The sequence below is a fragment of the Tachypleus tridentatus genome, chromosome 13 (assembly GCF_004210375.1).
Source record: "Tachypleus tridentatus isolate NWPU-2018 chromosome 13, ASM421037v1, whole genome shotgun sequence".
NCBI lineage: Eukaryota > Metazoa > Arthropoda > Merostomata > Xiphosura > Limulidae > Tachypleus > Tachypleus tridentatus.
The window spans coordinates 69,810,798-69,830,876 of record NC_134837.1 but is presented as its reverse complement, the minus strand read 5'-3'; the positions used below and the strand labels follow the sequence as shown (position 1 = coordinate 69,830,876).

General features: G+C 33.0%; 1 protein-coding gene across 3 annotated transcripts in view; it reads right to left on the bottom strand.

Annotated features, from left to right (window-relative positions):
- LOC143237289 (neurobeachin-like) overlaps window positions 1-20,079 on the bottom strand; it is a 210,664-nt gene that overhangs the window by 153,520 nt on the left and 37,065 nt on the right. For all 3 annotated transcript variants that reach the window (XR_013019973.1, XM_076476365.1, XM_076476364.1), the window contains exons 5-10: window positions 19,495-19,590; window positions 18,662-18,783; window positions 17,839-17,965; window positions 12,069-12,188; window positions 4,101-4,247; window positions 250-306 (exon numbers count right to left, since the gene is read on the bottom strand). Coding sequence is in view for 2 of the 3 variants with exons in the window: in XM_076476365.1 (XP_076332480.1) it covers window positions 250-306; window positions 4,101-4,247; window positions 12,069-12,188; window positions 17,839-17,965; window positions 18,662-18,783; window positions 19,495-19,590 (669 nt within the window). In the remaining variant the exon portion in view is untranslated. The remainder of the gene's footprint in view (window positions 1-249; window positions 307-4,100; window positions 4,248-12,068; window positions 12,189-17,838; window positions 17,966-18,661; window positions 18,784-19,494; window positions 19,591-20,079) is intronic.

Here is a 20,079-nt window from a genome sequence, read left to right as displayed (position 1 = left end):
CCTCTTTCACAGATCATACAAATCCTTTAATCCCTCAGCTTCCTCTTTCACAGATCATACAAATCCTTTAATCCCTCAGCTTCCTCTTTTACAGATCATACAAATCCTTTAATCCCTTACCTTCCTCTTTCACAGATCATACAAACCCATCACACATTTGTCTTTTATGAATTATGATTTCAATCCTTTATCCTTCTTTTACACATCACATGAATTATTTACATTTTAAAAATTATACAAATCCTTTACCTTCCTTAAGTTGTCAGGAAACTGAGCACTGGACTCTCCTTCAAACCTGAACTGACTCTGAGAAATACAATCAGTATATTTATCAATAAATATATCCATAATTGAAATACCTGTTCAATATCTTAAGTATTTATACTTATTAATAATTTGGCTTGTTAAGAACACCCAAACAAAATTATTTCAATAATAAAACTTTAAAATATTAAACAGTTTGTTTACATTCCAAATTTGTTCAATGATTCTTTAATATATAGGCATATTGGCTATAAGGCAGACAGGGTAATTGCAACCCCTCAAAAAAAAATCCAGACAGACCATGATATTTGGCCAAATTATGCCCCAGATTCAGACAAAATGGGAAGCCATTAATTTCATTTTTTGAGGTCAAGAATTCTGCATATTTCCATACCAGTGTAGCTGAAAAAAAATTAAGCTTAACTGTTCAAAATTTTGATCTTGAATTTATTTCTCTTTCAAAGCTATCAAGTCTCATATTTTAAATATAAATTATGCTGAATTTGACATTTATTTCTCTTTCAAAACTATTATATTTCACTTAGAAATAATGCTGAATTTAACATTTATTTCTCTTTCAAAGCTATTATATTTCACTTAGAAATTATGCTGAATTTTTAACATTTATTCCCCTTTCAAAGCTATTATATTTCACTTAGAAATAATGCTGAATTTAACATTTATTTCTCTTTCAAAGCTATTATATTTCACTTAGAAATAATGCTGAATTTAACATTTATTCCTCTTTCAAAGCTATTATATTTCACTTAGAAATAATGCTGAATTTAACATTTATTTCTCTTTCAAAACTATTATATTTCACTTAGAAATAATGCTGAATTTCACATTTATTCCCCTTTCAAAGCTATTATATTTCACTTAGAAATTATGCTAAATTTTTAACATTTATTCCCCTTTCAAAGCTATTATATTTCACTTAGAAATTATGCTAAATTAAACATTTATTTCTTTTCAAAGCTATTATATTTTACATATAAGTTGTACTTTAAGATTGTCCTTATCATTATCTGAATGATTGTTTATGAAGCAATCATAAGATACTTGTGACATTAACTAGTGATATTTAGCAATGCATATAATGATGATTTGTGTGCATAATGCCAATGTGTCCCATTGAATTTCACTTTATGCATTTACTATCGGGATACTAACAGCCACACTCTTTAATTTCATATCCTATGAAGTTACAGTTTCACAAAAATGCTGTCAACATCCAATCCCAAAAAATTATATAAATGACACTACAGACATCTTGTTATGTGCAGGAAAGAAACTGACTCCAACTGTGAAGATTATCCTGTAAAAAAATGCATAAATGCAAGAAAGTGAAATATAATTTAGTGGTTGATGTAAATTAATTGCAACTCAGTGACTTCATCACTGTTGATAAGAAGGGTCAAAATTTGAAACCTGACAAGGAACATGCATGTGGAAGCAGCAACTGCATTTCTGTGAATTCTTGTACACAGAATAGTCCATTAGATGAAATGGTCCATACAGAAGTAGGAGTAGAGATGACTGCCAATGCTAAGCACAGTGCGAGTAATCCAGATTTTGCTATGGAAAATACCAACAGCACAGTTTGTTGTCAAATCAGTCTTAAACACAGATCAGACTGTTTCCACTATTTTGCCTGTGACAGATGACATCGTCAGTGGTTCACTCATTGTCACACATAACACTGATTTCAGCTTTGATGATGATGATAAAATTCACAAACTTCTCTCAGCTGTAGCACAACAGTCAACAGAAGACTCTACCACAAACCAGTCATCAATCACAACCTCAAATACATCAAAGCAACCAATTCTAATGGAGTATAATCCAAAGAATTTCAGGAGAGAAACCTCTTACATGAATTTCAATCCCCAGTAGTACAAAACACATCCTTGGATTAGCTTTGACACAGGCAAACATTACTAGGTGTGCTGTCTCTGCAGGAAGTTCTTGAAAAATATCTCATTCACATTCAAAAACACCAGACTTAGGTGTTGCATCAACTGGATGTGGCTCATGAACAATCATGAGTATTTACTTATAACCGTCTGATCTCTACCAGCAACAAAACATTGCAATAAAAAGATATGAGAAGAACAGAACAAACACTGAGGAAATGTATAATATCAATAGAGGAAACTTCCTGGAATTATTGCACCTCAAGTACAAAGATCTCCCATGAATAAAGAAGAAATTACAAAGTCAACTTCAAGCACTTGCTCAATGGTCACCACCATCCACCTAGACACTAGAAATTGTACCCAATTTTGTTGTGGGGCTAACATACATAATGTGCTGAGGAATGGAAAGTTCAGAATAACCATTGATAAAACCTCAGATACCACGTAATCACAGTGGTTGGTATTCTGCCAAAGATATATTTTAAATAGCAAAACTATAGAGGTATACATCAGGCTCTTCTGGACAGCATCAACAGAGAGTGAAGAGGTATGTAAAATATCACCTGTGAAAGATTGTTTCAAAGTGGTAACAGGTACCAGGTTTTATGATACCAGCAAAGATATCATAGACATAGAGAAGAATGTGCATGTAAACTACATTATTAATTATTCAAGCTCTTGGCTGAAGACTGCAGCAGGTGTCATCGACAATAGTTTCAAGTTGGACTAAATGTGCTATATGAGACAGCAACCACCCTGGCACCAATTCCATCACTTCATGCTCAGTGGAAAGGTTCTTCACTGGATTGTGGTTTGGTTTGTTTTGAATTTCGTGCAAAGCTACATGAAGGTTATCTGCACTAGCCATCCCTAATTTTGTAGTGTAAGACAAGAGAGAAGGCAGCTAGCCATCACCACCCACCGTTAACTCTTTGGCTACTCTTTTTACCAATGAATAGTTGAACTGACTGTCACACCATAATGCCCCCACAGTTGAAAGGACAAGCATGTTTGGTGTGACGGGGATCCACTAAATTGTGATGTACAACAATGGGACAAGACCCATTGAACAGTATTACTATTACAAATATTTAAAACAACTTATGCTAAGAGGACTACTAATAATTACATCAATAATTTTATCAACACCTTCAACAGGAGAAAAGGGTTAAACAATTTTTTTTTTGAGCCTCTGATATTAAGCATAAGAGTTGTTTCTAATAACAAATATGTGTTGTTTCATTTCAATTATTTCCATATATTTAGGAGGAACATCATGTTTGTTGCACATAACATTACATACAAATAGATTAATTACTGTTTTTGTCCAAAGTCTGGCATTTTCTGTTGTAACTTAAAATTTGAACACATTTTTGCTTGTCCACCTAAAGGGATTTGGACCAATATGCCTATGCTTTAATATATATTCCTTCTTTACACTCATTATATATTACAATATAAACAACTGAGTTAAATCTTTTCCTCCTGCATACTGTCTTAAAACTCTATTGCAACTAATTAGTTTTTGAAAGCTACAATTAATTCATAGTTTTTACACTTTAGTTTCACAAATTTACTTATTTTTATATTTCACTCTACTAGTTATTACATTTAATTTTTCTTAAATAACTTCAACCACATTCTCTGCACAGTTTATAAATTTTATACATTGTAACACTGAATTCAATTTTCAGACACTAAATGATGTATTTTCAATTTTGAAGTAATAAAAACAATCATATAAACTGAAAGTTACAATACTGACTGTAACATAAAGAAATTCTTAACTCATTAATTTTTTTAATAAAGGAGATCTAATACCACTGAACATTACATAAATAAATTGTCATTACTATTTAACATTAAAAAGACCTATTCAAATGTTTTAGAAACCTTTCAAAAGTTCTCATGACATACCTTGTAACCGGGACCAAGTCGATGTATAGCACAAACCTGATGTGTTGTTAAAGCTTCACTAAACAAGTACACTGCCGACATCTGGCCACAAAAAACATTTTCTTCTTCCAGCTCTGGAGATGCCCCAATATAGCATTTGTCAAATGGCTAAAAATTGTTTGAAAAGTAAATACGACAAGGTTTTCTCATCTGTTTATTAAAACACCAAATAATTCAAATACAGAAAATATGTTGAGACAATTTCTGACACCATCAACCAAAGTAATGAATAAATGGAAATAATTAAATGAATAATGATTTCCTCACTGGATTTACAAGAATCTTAAAAATGACCATTGTTCACTGCACTATTTCTCATATCTCACTTAAAGGTAAGGGATTCAATCTTTTAATCTTTAAAATACAAAAAAAATTAAAGAAAAATGCAGTTATTCGTCTTTAGATAATTTGAGACCCATTCATTTAATAAACCCATTACATTATTCCACCAAAGTTATAATTTTCCTATAATGAAAATGTATTTCCAATAGGTATACACCTCTACTCACAAAACTAGCTATTCTCATTCAATGCTGCCCTCTATATGCAAACATTTTCTTTAGGTGTGGCACAAGCTCACATGATACACATGGCTCCTTCTACTCTCCTCTAATAAATTATCACTTAAAAGTTTGGTAGAAGTAACAAGCACCAAAAATGTGGAGAGGAAGGGTGGGAAGTGTGAGGGAGAGGTAAATTTCTATCAAAAATACATTTTTAGTGTAGGAAAATTAGTACTTCCCATACAGTATTTACTTCTTCTCACACTGAGAGAATGGAGAAACTTGTGTGAGAGAAAAACAGAACACCCCAGAAGCATCCAAAAAATACCCCAATACCCCTGGACCATGAGGGTAAGAGATCCAGAGATCAAAGTAGAACTGCACCAGCTCTGAGCTCATGTGTCAAAATTTGTAAAACACAAGGGCAGAAACTGTGAGTTGTAGAGTGACAATATTCCAGTAATCTTGTGGAACATCCCATCTCTATGGTGACCAAGTGGAGCCATAAAAGAGTGCATGAGATCAACATGTTGTACAGTGTAGATTTAGTTGTTAAAAAAGACATAACTAGACACCACTTGCCACACAGAGGAATCCAAAAGAAAAATTTAAAGCAATGGCCAACATGCTGATTGCAGAATCTCTTCCAAAGGCCAACAAAGATGAGAAGCAAGGAAAAACGTGAGATAGCAGATTTGATGTGAATTTATATGAAAAAACAAAGTGGGAAGGGGCCAAGAGGAAAATGTCAACTAGATTTAACAATGAACCCAACTGGTAAGGGTAAAGGGAAAGAGGCCCTGAAAGGAAGAGGGTTCTCAGGGAATAAATAGCCAGGAAAAGGAGCACTTGAAAGAAACCACGTGAGCAATATAATAATGAAGAGCACACACTGGGCATAGAAATCTATACAGATCAGGGCAAGGGTAAAGTGAGAAATAGTAAGAAGGTAAATGAACTAAAAGAAGGCATTACCCTCACAAGTTGCCAAGGTCATGTGAAAGAAGAAATGATCCATATAAAGGAAAAGATATGGGTGGTACAGTGTTGGTTGTTCTAGGGATCGCTAGAGCAAACATACTTGACCCATGCCACCCACAGGCCAAGAAGGGAAAGAAATACACTTTAAGAGATAGGTGAAACAAAAAGTATGAATCTATGGGCTCAAACAAAGGTAAAGTAATAGAAAGGAGTACAAGATGAATATCATTACCTGGAAGTACCGAATGCAGAGGTGGTCAATGTATCTGGAAAGAACACATCAAAAGGATAAGGACAGAAGGGAAAACCTTGAATTAAAAAGAAAAAAAATGAGGTATGGGACAGAACTGCCTGAAACCCAGTAAGACCCCCTCTCAAAGGCAACACCAGTATCTGCTGGGAAAAAAACATTCCATAACCACTGATATACAGCAATGGCTGAAGGATGAATGGAATGAGTTAAATGACATGTCACCTGACCTGAGAAATTAGATCTGCTTTTGAGGGACTGGACAAAAGACAAGTGTGAAGATGAAGAATGTGAAATGCAAAAGGCAGAACTAAAGATTGTGGTTGGCAAAGGAAGCCAGGGAATAAGGAGAGAGAAAAGGGTGGAACCTCTGTAACTGGAGTAAACAAAGAAATCATTGTTAAGAGTGCCAGTAAGGAGCAATCAGCAAAATTATGCATAAAATGACATGTATTCAGGATTCTACCCAATAAAGTAATTGGATAAGAAGAGAGACAAAAAAAACTTGTTCAACCAATCCTATATGAAGGCAGTTATAGCCAAAACTCAGAGGATCAAATGAAAGACATGTTGATTCAACAAGATGGTAAATGTAATGATATGAGGAGTATCCCACTAAGAGCAAAGCCACTGAAAAACAAGGGGAAGAAAGAACCATTCTATCCGAAAAACCAGTCTGGTTGGGAAAGATGATCCTGAACAAGGTTGAGAGTACCCAGTAGATGACATGTCATCAAATTATTGTGATGATCCAATGAGAAACACAGTGATAGATATGAGCCACCACTGTTGAATCATTGGAGTAGATCATAACCAACCGACTCTTGGAGATAGGCAAAAATTATACAAAGCCCAATAAACAGAAAAGAATTCAAGAATGTTGATAGGAAGAGAATATTCTACCACAAACTAGTGACCCAAAGCCACACAGTGGTCCGATGTAAGAGCCATGTTCAACCATCAATAGAGATTATCCACAACATAGGAAGGAGGGATGACAGGAAGATCCAAAGGATTCCAAGCAAGCTTCTAATGGTCTTGGGGAACCCGCTGAAGAAACCTCATATGAGCCCGACCAAGTGGTATGAAAGGAGTCATCAAATACTCCATTCTCAAAAGCAATAGAACTTCACAAGTAAAAAGACAGGGAAGCAGAAAGGGCACTCCCAAAAGCCTGTACCATAGAAATAAGCTAATGAGAAGAAAGTTGGGTCCAACTGAGATAGGTATCAAAGAAATCACCCTAATGAATGGGGTATTGGGTATGACAAAGGAAGGACTTTACTAATTTGATCAATCAGCCCATTTAAGTAGCTTCAAAAAGAAGCTAACAAGTACAAAAGGTTGATTCCTGCTCAGAATGAACACGAAGAACCAAGATGTCCAGAAGAAGAGAAAGCACCACCCAAGGGCATGAAAAAGTAGAGCAAAAGTTCACACTAACTGACAAAAGATGTAAATTACCAAAGTCAGTCTGAAGGGTAAGCACAAAATCATTAATTACCCCACAATGAACAAACCAAGATAAGAATAATAATGCTCCAAAATAATATGTAGATAAACACTGAAGATCTTGGCCATTGAAATAATCATAGTAAAGGCCCATCAAAAGCAAGATTCCATGGAGAGCTGTAGTATATGAATCTACTGAGTGAGACAGGACAGGCTGATGAGTGGCTTCTAGTTCCCAGTCTTTCTGGAACCCCAAACAGATGGGAGTAAAACTCCTCAAACCATGTGGGGCAAATTTAATAGCTTGTTTTGTGAGGAGGGCTTCAAATGTGGTACTGTGTTGGGAAGGAACGGACAAGGACAAAGAAGAGGGAGGTTCAGTAAACAGAAATTGGTGCCATAAGAGAAAAGATGGATTGTTGTTGGATGGAAGCAGTTCTTGAGTTCAAAAATTCCAGAATCATGTCAGACATATAACGTCGTAAAAATGGAGACCATATAAAAGCCCCATAGATAAGAGAGTCAGGAGAACATGTCCAAGAAATTAAGGCATGGTAAAGATGGGAATACAGGGCATCTGTTAGGTGCACAAGAAATCCCAACTCTATAATTAATGGTTCAGATAAGGGCAGACCAACCACTGATGAGTTGAAGCAAACTGATCCAAAGCCTGTGGGAGACAAGGTATACTAATGCCATCACCCATAAGGGAGGAAAACACACAGTGTGAACCCAAATATCAGAGGTCATGGGAAATGAAGGTTAGAAGGCAGAATCATGTAAAAGGGAAGGAGACGAATCATAACAATGCATAGGAAGAAGACAAATGGCAGGAAGAAACCACTTAATCTCCCCATAAATAAATGCAGAAAAATTCCCAACTGGTCACCTCTACCTATGGCCTGCTGTATGGTTTCAAATAAATTAACTTAAAATGGTAATATGAACTATGGAATGCATGCTTGAAATCATACAAACAAGCAATACATTTTGCAGCAAAACATGGGTAAATAAATGCTTTCATGATGAAAGTGAAAATTATTGGAAAGTAAATTAAATAAAGTACAAATTAAACTAAAGTAAACCACTTCAAGTTAGAAAAGGATGTCTGAATTTGAGCACTGCTAAATGAGAAGTGAAGGTTTGGTAGAGAAGAGTACAGACAGCCTCATGCATTGTGTGAGTATATCATGCTCCTTCTGGTTAAGAACACATGATGATTTGCATTAGACACATTGAAATCTTCCAATTCCAACAAAGGAAGCAGAAGGCTTGTGGCATGTGTAAAGAAAATGTTTGCATATAGAGGGCAGTACTGAATAAGTATAGCCAGTCTTGTGAGGGAGGCAAGTACTGTACTGAAACTTTAATTTCTTTCAAGTTAAATGTATTGTATACCATTCCAACAAAACGTAAAGGTATTGTATTGGGTTGAGGAATAATTCGTGAGCGTTTTTTCAAGTTAAAAAATATATTCATAAATGAAACGCTTTCACAAAATAGTTCATGTCATTTGGTAGATAATTTTTTGCTCTAATAGATGGTGTGTTTGATTTTCATGTGTCTTTAATTTTTGCTTTCATTTTCAGCTCATTAAATGGAATGTCAAGTGGACAAAATCGAGCATTTTCGACACCATCTGCTTTTCGCATTTAATTTCTTGCAATTTTGTTTAAAACAATGCATACTATATACCTAGGTATTACATGAAATAAAGTATCATAATAAATGTTTTGGGTGTAATGTGTTCATGCATTGAAGTATTGTATAGTCTTGCATGTAATGCTTGAATGAAATTATTTAAAAACGTTCACGAATTATTCCTCAACCTAATATTTACATATCTATACTGTTACGTAGAAGAACTATTTTACTCTAACTCTTACTTATGGTTAGAAATCCAAGATGTACAAGTATACTACGTTTGCTATTCTTAGAGAGACGATAAAAACACAACAGTATAAAAAACACTCTTACAAACTACCCTACAAATAACATCCTTTTGATGAAATGTAAAAATTATTAGATACTGCTTTCGTGTTTTTAGTAATACATCTCTATTTCACTCAATACTTCTACTTCATAAAATTTTAACTTCTCAATTCTTATTATTCTATAATCAATATAATTAAGCTGTAATATATACTTTCACAAACAATACAAGAGTTCATATAACACTTTGTTTCTTAACTAGAGATAATTCAACATAAACCACATGGGTCACTGTCAACATAATATGTGCTTATCACCGAACTACACAGTTTTAATATGTGCTTATCACTGAATTACACAGTTTTAATGTGCTTATCATTAAACTACAGTTTTAATTTGTGCTTATCACTAAACTACACAGTTTTAATTTGTGCTTATCACTAAACTACACAATTCTAAAATATGGTTATCACTAAACTACACAGTTTTAACTGGGGATACACACAATATATGATAACCACCCCACTACATGTAAATAAACCATGTATGAGAATTTTACTGTGAAGTGTGGAACACTGATTACAGATTCCATGTTAAAGTTGTTCTGTGCACTGTTATGTTACAAGCAGGTCCTAATATAAAATTATTGTATGTTTAAAAGTGTTGTGTGGGGATTATATTTTGATATGGATATGATACAATATATTAAGGTCATTGTGTTTGGTAATTGTCACACTTTGCATGTAAACATTGGATTTTGTCACCAGCACTAGACATGTGTAATAACACACAAAAATCTGAACAGTTTAAAAAAAGGATCTGATAAACAATGTAACACACATGTAACAACAGTCATAATAATCTAAATTTGCAATACGATAATTACATATTTATTACCATTTTTACTTTTTTTACTGTAGATAATTTTGGCTTTCTATAGTCTGGAAGTACTAATCGGAACCAACTAACATAACAACACATGCCACGTGATGTGAAAAACACAGTATCAACAAACAGAACAATACATGTCGTGCGGTGCAGTAACACAGTACCAACAAGCATAAGAACACACACTGTGTGATATAATAACAGTACAAAAAACAACACACATTGTGTGATGCAGTAGCACAGTACCAACAACCATAACAACACACACTGTGTGATGCAGCAGCACAGTATCAACAACCATAACAACACGTGATGCAGTAACACAGTACCAACAAACATAACAACACATGTGATGAAGTAACACAGTACCAAGAACCATAACATACATTGTATGATTTAATAACACGATACCAACAAACACAGTACACATTGTGAGATGTATTAACACAGTACCAACAAACAAAACACACATTGTGTGATGCAGTAGCACAGTACCAACAACTATAACAACACATGTGGTGCAGTAACACAGTACCAACAACCATAACAACACATGATGCAGTAACACAGTACCAACAAACATAACAACACGTGACGCAGTAACACGGTATCAACAAACACAGTACACATTGTGAGATCTATTAACACAGTACCAACAAACATAACAACACACATTGTGTGATGTAGTAACACAGTACCAAGAACCATAACAACACATGTTGTGTGATGCAGTAACACAGTACCAACAAACATAACACATGTTGTGTGATGCAGTAACACAGTTCCAACAAACATAACAACACACATGTAATGCATTAACACAGTACCAACATAACAAACAGCACATGCTGTGTGATGTAATAACACAGTACCAACAAACATAACAACATGTGTGATGCAGTAACACACTACCAAGAACCATAACAACATACATTGTGTGATGTTGTAACACAGTATCAACAAACATAACACACACTGTGTGATGTAATAACACGGTACCAACAACCATAACAGGACACATGGTGTGATGTATTAACACAGTATTAACAAACTTAACACATGTTGCGAGATGTAACAACACAGTTTTAACACAGATCCAAACAACATAGCAACATATGCTGTGTGATGTTACATAAAATTTTAACACAGTACCAACAAACATAACTAAAAACGTCATGAGATGTAGCACAGCACAGTAACAATGGAAAAAAACATGGAAAGTTTGTCTAGCTATAAAACACTAAAAGGATTTCTTGTTATTTTTATTGTTTTGGAGTTCTTTACATTTATCAGTTATGGTTTTAATAAACTGAGTTGTAGAATCATGTGAAAGATTTTTATATTAATTAGTGTCTTCTAGTTGCCAGTTAGCTTCTGTGATATAATTATCTTTGTTAAGAGTAACAATAGCTCCATCATTCTCTGTTGGCTTTATTGCGATATTGTTGTTCTATTTAAGATTGCTTAAGACACTTGTTTCTCTTTGGTTTATATTACTAGGAGATTGCTTGAAAGATCGTAAGGTCAGTATTATGTCATTTTCTATTGCTATAATATAATTCTCTAAATGTAGTTCTCTTATTGGTGGAAATGTCCATAAAAACTTTTCTTTAAAGCTGAGTGTATGTTGATTATTACATAGGTGAAAAAACATTTAAAATGCTATATATATAAATTATACACTCCACCACTAGGTGAAGCTGATTTTTTTTTTTCCCTCTTGTTCAGGAATAGAGATGAGTGATGGAATTTCTAGAAACCAGTATAACTTGGGGACAAGTGGTAAATCAAATGATAGAAGGGGTTTGACATTTATTTGTTTAGTGACTCATATAACAGTTTTGATTTCTTATCACTAAACATAAAAATCACATATACGATAGTCAAATAACAACACAAAAAATTGATAAGTTTGGTACTTACATCACTGGTGCTTACCAACCAACTCATCTCAGTACTAGAAGCCAGCTGTCCATTCACAAAACATTTGATTTCACTTTTACTCCATCGGTTGTAAATGTAGACAACAGCTACCATGTACCACTGAAAGTGTTAAAGGAAATTTATTATTAGTTTTCATTCATAACAATAAAATATAATTATCTTCTGTACTTGTGACGAGAAAATGTTTTACACATTCCTTAATTGCAAGATTAAAATTATTTTCTTTATTTAACTTAAGAAAACTACTAAAAATCACTGTATTCTCACTACTTATTACAAACAATCTTTTTTAGTTGTAAGATACCTATTATTAGCATATTAGATTCTTTACACTTGACAACAAAACTATTAAAAAATAATTGCCTTCTTTATTCATCAGAGATATTGTTATAAAAATTATATATTCTTTAATCAAGATTAAGAAATAACAAAAAAAAGTTTATCTTCCCTATTCCAGCCAAAACAATTTAAAAATTCTTATTTCATTATCAAAAATATTACTAAAATGTAGCTTTCATATTTATTTGTAATAAGAACAACCTTACATCTTTAAAGCTAATTATTTCACAAAAGTAATATTGTAAGGAGACCTCAAATTAGTTAGTGGAAATTGACTAGCAAGAAATTCATGCTTTAGTTATTGCTAAGAAAAAAGAAAAGTGCAACTTTAGAGAAACATCAAATTATGATACACAGACAAAAGTTGCTGACCAATCACTGATTGTTACTCAACTTGATAAAATCATTCTGTATTATTTATTAATATTTAACTAATCCCTGCAAACATAAGAACATTTTCTTCCAACTAGCTTATACCCTGATCATATAATAGTTTAATCAACTTGGTAAAAAGATATTTAATTTAGCTATTATAGGAAATTATTTTTCTAATATTAAAGGAGAGGTCAATTCATGTTGCCTGGGACAACAGTATATTGATCAAGGAAGACTGTTATTGTTGTACTCAAGTGCTTCTTTTCCTTAATCATTTTGTTAATAAAACAATGAAATTACTGTATTGTCCTGTTATAAGACTAAAACAGTATTGTTGCACTTCAAAGGTAAGCCATAAATACAAACAATCAATAAAACTATACTTAGTATATTACAAATATTAGTATATTACTAATTTACCCTCCATCTAACATGCTACAAATATACCTTCTATCTAGCATATCACAAACATACCTTCCATCTATCATATCACAAACATACCTTCCATCTAACATGCTACATATATACCTCCTGGGTAGTATATTACAAATATGCCTTCTAACATGCTACAAACACACCTTTTGGCTAGTATGTTACAAATGCACCTCCTGGCAAGTATATTACAAAGATACCATCCATCTAACATGCTACATATATATACTAAACATCCTGTTTAGTATATTACAAGGATACCATCCATCTAACAAGCTACATATATATACTAAACATCCTGTTTAGTATATTACAAAGATACCTCCTGGTTAATATATTGGAAATATACCTTCCATCTAACATGCTACATATATACCTCATGGCAAGTATATTACAAATATACTTTCCGTTTAGTATGCTACAAATACACCTTCTGGCTAGTATGTAACAATTATACCTTCCATCCAACCTGCTACAAATATATCTTTAGGCAAGTATATAACAAATATATCTTCCAGTTAACATGCTACAAATACACCTTCTGGCTGGTATGCTACAAATGTACCTTCTAGCTACTGTGTTACAAATATATCTTCTGGCTAATATATTAAAAATATACACTGCTGGCCAAAATCTTAAGACCAATGGACATAAAGAAAACATTAGCATTTTGCATTGTTAGACTCAACCACTTATTTGGGCAGAGCTTCAAAAGACGAAAATAAGAAAAGGGAAAATAAAAAACATTTTTGCATTCAATAGGGAAAATGTAAACACTATGAAATTAGCCTAAATACTAGCTGGTCAAAAATTTGAGACCATACTGAAACAAAGTGTTAATCGGTAAACATGTAACAAAATTTAGTCATTTGTGTTCAAGCATTAGCATTGTCAACATCTCTCACTGGCATCTCCTGTGTTACATTGGATACAAACATAGCACAAGCCAAAGTTGACAAAGTTTGAATGTGGCAGAATTGTCGAGCTGCATAAGCAAGGTCTCTCTCAATGTGCCATTGCTGGTGAGACTGGGAATAGTAAAACCGCTGTTGCAAATTTCTTAAAAGACCCTGAGAGATACGGAATGAGAATTTCAAGTGGTTGGCCCAAGACAATTTCGCCAGTGTTAAGCAGAAGGATTCGACAGATTATCCACCAAAACACCAGCCAATCATCAAACCAGATTAAGGACCTTATGGACACAGAATGCAGCTCAAGAACAATAAGACGGCATCTACGAGAGAAAGACTTTAAAAACCATAAATGTCTTCAAAGGCCACACCTCCTTCCACACCATAAAAATAGCTCTATTAAACTTTGCTGAGAAGCACCAAACATGGGGCATAGAAAAGTAGACAAAGTTTTGTTCTCTGATGAGAAAAAATTTAACCTGGATGGTCCAGATGGCTTCCAACATTACTGGCACAATAAAGATATACCACCGGAGACATTTTCTACACGACACAGTGGAGAAGGTACCATCATGATCTGGGGTGCTTTCTCCTTCCATGGAACAATAGAGTTTCAGGTTATACAGTGGCATCAAACAGCAGCTGGCTACATTGGCATGTTAAAGAGAGTATCCTTATTGACGGAAGGCCCTCACTTGCGTGGAAATGACTGGATCTTTCAGCAGGACAACGCTGCAATCCACAATGCCCCCAGGACAAAGGACTTTTTCACGGTGAATAACGTGACTCTTTTTGACCATCCAGCGTGTTTGCCCGAACTGAACCCCAATGAAAATGTTTGGGGGTGGATAGCAAGGGAAGTCTATAGAAATGGATGTCAATTCCAAAGAGTGCATGATCTTTGTGAAGCCATCTTTACCACTTGGAATAACATTCCAGCCAGCCTTGTGCAAACACTTATATCGACCATGCTAAAGCGAAAGTTTGAAGTTAATCGCAATGACAGTTGTGCAACTCACCACTGAGACCTCTTGTTGGGTAATTCCTACCCTGCTTAGGACTTCTTTTTAGTATGGCCTTAAACTTTTGACCAGCTAGTATTTAGGCTAATTTCATAGTGTTCACATTTTCCCTATTAAATGATAAAGTTTATTTTTATTTTCCATTTTCTTATTTTCATGTTTTGAAGCTCTACTCAAATAAGTGGTTGAGTCTGACAATGCAAAAGACTTTGGCCAGCAGCGTACCTTCCATCTAACAATATACAAATATACCTCCTGGCTCGTACATAACAAATATACCTTCCATCTAACGTGCTACATATACACATTCTGGATAGTATATTAGAAATATACCTTCCATCTAACTCACTACAAATATATCTCTTGACTAGTATATTGCAAATATACCTTCCATCTAACATGCTACATATATACCTCCTGGCTAGTATATTTCAAATATACCTTCCATCTAATGCATTACAAATATACCTTCTGGCTATTATATTACAAATATACTTTCTAGCTATTATATTACAAATATACCTTCTAGCTATTATATTACAAATATAACTTCTAGCTAGTGTTACCAATATACCTCCTGGCTAGTATATTACAAATATACATTCCATCTAACATGCCAGAAATACACCTACTTGCTAGTATGTTACAAATATACCTTCTGGCTAGTATATTACAAATATATCTTCCATCTAACATGCTGCAAATATACCTCCTGGCTAGTATATTACAAATATATCTTCCATCTAAGATGCTACACACACACTTCCTGGGTAGTATATTATAAATACACAAAAATACCTTCCATCTAACATTCTACAAACGTACCTCCTGGCTAGTATATTACAAATATACATTCCATCTAACATGCTACGAGTACACCTTCTGGGTAGGATGTTACAAATATACCTTCCAACTAGTGTGTTACAAATATACCTTTCATCTAACATGCTACAAATATTCTTCCTGGCTAGTATATTAAAAATATATTTTCCATTTGACATGCTACCAATATACCTTCCTGTTAATATATTACAAATACACTTTCTGGCTCCTAAGTTACAAATATACTTTGTAGCTAGTATATTACAAATACATCTTATAATTAGTATTATACAAGCATATCTGCATTTTAGAAATACAGTGCTGTTATTTTGTTTTGCATTTGATAAAAATTCATTGTATACATTATGCATAACTCTATGTTACCCCAACTTCTGATTAATAATATGTAAATACATCAGTATATCACTTTTTAAAGCAAATCTTTTATCTAAGTAGCTGGACATGTAATGCAGCATTATATGTCCCATCTATACAGTAAATACAGGAATTAGACAAATATTAATGTCTAAATATACTCAAGAAAAGAAAACTGTACAAACAAAATGAAGTAAGAGATTATGGAACTCAAGATAGATGGTTCAATGTTGTCAGTTGTAAATGAGTTAAAGAACTAATTCAACAGCTTGTATAGAGATATAAGAAAATGTGGGCAAAATAAAAGAAATCAGATGTGTTCAGTTTTGGCAAGCATGTTTTAATTTTTGTTTATTTGCTTTCATGAAGCTAGAACTATTATTGACCACTGATTGGTTGTTTTGGCTGTCTTTTGATTATTTTTTTTATATGGAACACTATTTTTAGTGTTTTACAAAATAAATACCTTTTGTAGCTATATCAATATGTAGTTGTCTTCATTCTTTATTAAAGACTAGATAAGTGAACCAGTTGCTACCACTGTTCTTTGTAAAATAAAAGCAAAATCTTCAGTTCAGTTGATTGTGTATTTTGTGGGCTGTGAAGTTGAAAGTAGATTTTTTTAAATTTTCAGTTATATTTGATTTGCATGTTTTGTGGACTCTGAAGCTGAATGTAGATTTTTTTAAATTCTCAGTTATATTTGTTTTGCAGACTCTGAAGTTGAAATTAGGTTTTTTAAAATCCTCAGTTATACTTGATTTGTATATTTTGTGGACTGTGAAGTTGAAAGTAGGTTTTTTTTTTAGTCTTCAGTTATATTTGATTTCTGTATTTCGTGGACTGTGAAATTGAAAGTATGTTTTTTTTTAAATCCTCAGTTATATTTTTTTTTTTTTTTGTGGACTGTGAAGTTGAAAGCAGGTTTTTTTTAAATCTTCAGTTATATTTGATTTGTGCGTTTTGTGGACTCTGAAGCTGAAAGTAGGTTTTTTAAAATCCTCTGTTATATTTGTTTTGTGTGTTTTGTAGACTGTGAAGTTGAAAGTATGTTTCTAAGAATGACAAGATTTTCTGAACACTTTATACCTCGGACACAAAAAGTTTCTTTTTCCCAAAAATTTCACACAGTATATTAATATATTTATCAATCAAAAATACTGAAGTATTTTCACTAAATAATACAGTTTCTTTTAACTGTAGATAATTCAAACCATGAAAAGAGAATAAACCATGAGTTGCTCTTCTCTTTATCCTCAGATATTTCCATGATTAAAGTTTGAGAACTTCTGATATTTATACAAAACTATTTTTTCATCAATTTAGACTCAAGAAACTTACTGTAGTATAGATTTTATACTAAGATGCAAAGAAAACCTTAAAGAAATGTAGTATTAAGTACAAAATTTCCCACTTTTCCCTTTAGGTTCTTGAAAAACATACAAAACAACACTGTGAATCAAACTGGCTCACCTTTCTTGGCTGAAACTCATACTTTACACAGTGCTGATAACCTTTACCCTTCATCTTCATGGACGTGAAGACCAAACAATTTCCAACAAGATGAGCTGAATATCCAACTCCCTTACTCGTCCGGAAACTGAAATTACAGATAAGGCCTAATATAAAGGGGAAACATTATATGTTGTTATTTTTACAATAGTATTTCAAAATTTACAACATATTTCAATTAGTTTAAGTCAATGCAATTCAAAAATATTCATTCAGTCTTTAAGACCAGTGAGACAGTTCTTAGAAGTTCTAGTGGTCAAAAATACTTGTAATCTTAAAAAAAAAATAAAAAAATTACTTGACTCTATAAAAACAGATTTTACTACTTCTTTGAATTTTCTTTTTTTCTTTTGATAAAACACTTTAACCAAAATAAACATGCTTAAAAAATAAGGCATTTAATGGAAGAAAAGAGGTTCTTGTGAAGTATTAATTGTCTATATACAACCAGAGAAAGTTTAAAGATCTGAAATGAAGACATCATGAACCACAAATAAAACCTTACTTATATCTTTACTTAAATCTGACAATTATATTTGCATAAATCTCTCAACTAACTTTCTTTTAAATAAAACTTAGATGTGCTAACAATTTACTGTTACTATTTCAAATTCTTTCTATGTGTTACTCCTGAATATCCAGAGATTTAAAAAGTCTTTCAAAACTGGCATGGTGTTTTCACTCATAACACAGTGCTCTCTTTCACATAGAGAAAGTAATGCCACCTTGTGGCTCACTACGAGATATTAGTTTTTATTCATAATACTCTCTTCTGAACCCATACCAGTAAAGAGAGGGTTTTTCTCGCTCAATGTTCACACTGTTCACTGGATCTAGTCTAAACCATGTGCTGAATGTCCATCCATTCTGGTAAGGCCAACGAGCCAGTGGTGGTAATGCTATTGCCTGAAGACAAACATGTCATATATTACAAAATACCCAACATTCAAGTTCACTTGAACAAATGCAAATCTAAATTCAGCAAGTATTTTTTAATATGATCCACTTCCAAACTTAGACCATTTTTAAGATGTACAACATACAACTTATAATTACTATTTGCATATATCAATATCTTCCCTATGATTGTTTTTTGTTTCTTTTACTGGGACAATGATTAAAATAAGACATTTTTATTCACATACACAAAACAATCATGCATGAAGATATGCAAACATTTCTGTTTCCCAGTGAACCACAGTAAACTAGTGTTAGTTAGCTTTAAGTAATATTTTGTGGCCACTGACAATCAGAATAAAGTTCTTACAAAGTACCATCTGACTACCTTAAAAATATTAACTTACAAAGTAAAATATTTTGAAGCACCTAAAGTTAAAATAACATACAAAGAGTCACTAATGAAGGAAAAACTATGAACACCTTCTTGATTTCAAAGATCACTGTTAAATATTTATTTATCTCAATATGACTGGTATGGGTATTAAACTCTCTCTTTATTAATCTGAAGATGACTTAAGGTCAAAAAGTTGTACTCTAATTTATTTTAATAAATGTTTCAATACCCATACCAGACGTCTTGAGATGCAATTTTACTTCAAATGGGTTTCTCGTCATCACGAACTGTTAAATATTATTCTATTGTAAGCTAATACTCACCGCACCCTTCTTTCCAGAAAAACTGAAGAAGGTGTCTGGACACTGTCTTATTGGTAATTGACGTAACACTGACAGCAGCTTCACAGACTGTCTGGGCTGAGCAGAAAACAAATAAAGAAAAGAAACAGAATAGCTAAGAACCTTTACTTGTTTTATTTTTATCAAAATTAATTGTTAATATTAATAAATGACAGCTACTAAAGTTACATTTTTTCTTGCATGTGTCATTTAACGACAACTGTCAAACCTTGTAATTGTTTACATGTGTTATTTAATGACAGCTATTAAACTTTAAAATTGTTTATATGTGTTATTTAATGGCAGCTATTAAACTTTGTAATTGTTTATATGTGTTATTTAATGCACTGTTGTTTTCAATAACAACAAAAAACTCTGCAGCTGAGGGGTTAATGATAACTATCATAATTTTTTTGAAAATTCTGCCACTTGAATGGATTAATCTTATGAGACATTGGCAAAATTAAAATATGAAGATTAATAGCAACTATGAGAAGATGATCTGAATCAATAAACTATTACTCAATCTCAAGAAGAAACTAAATCTTTTATTCAACAACCTTTGGC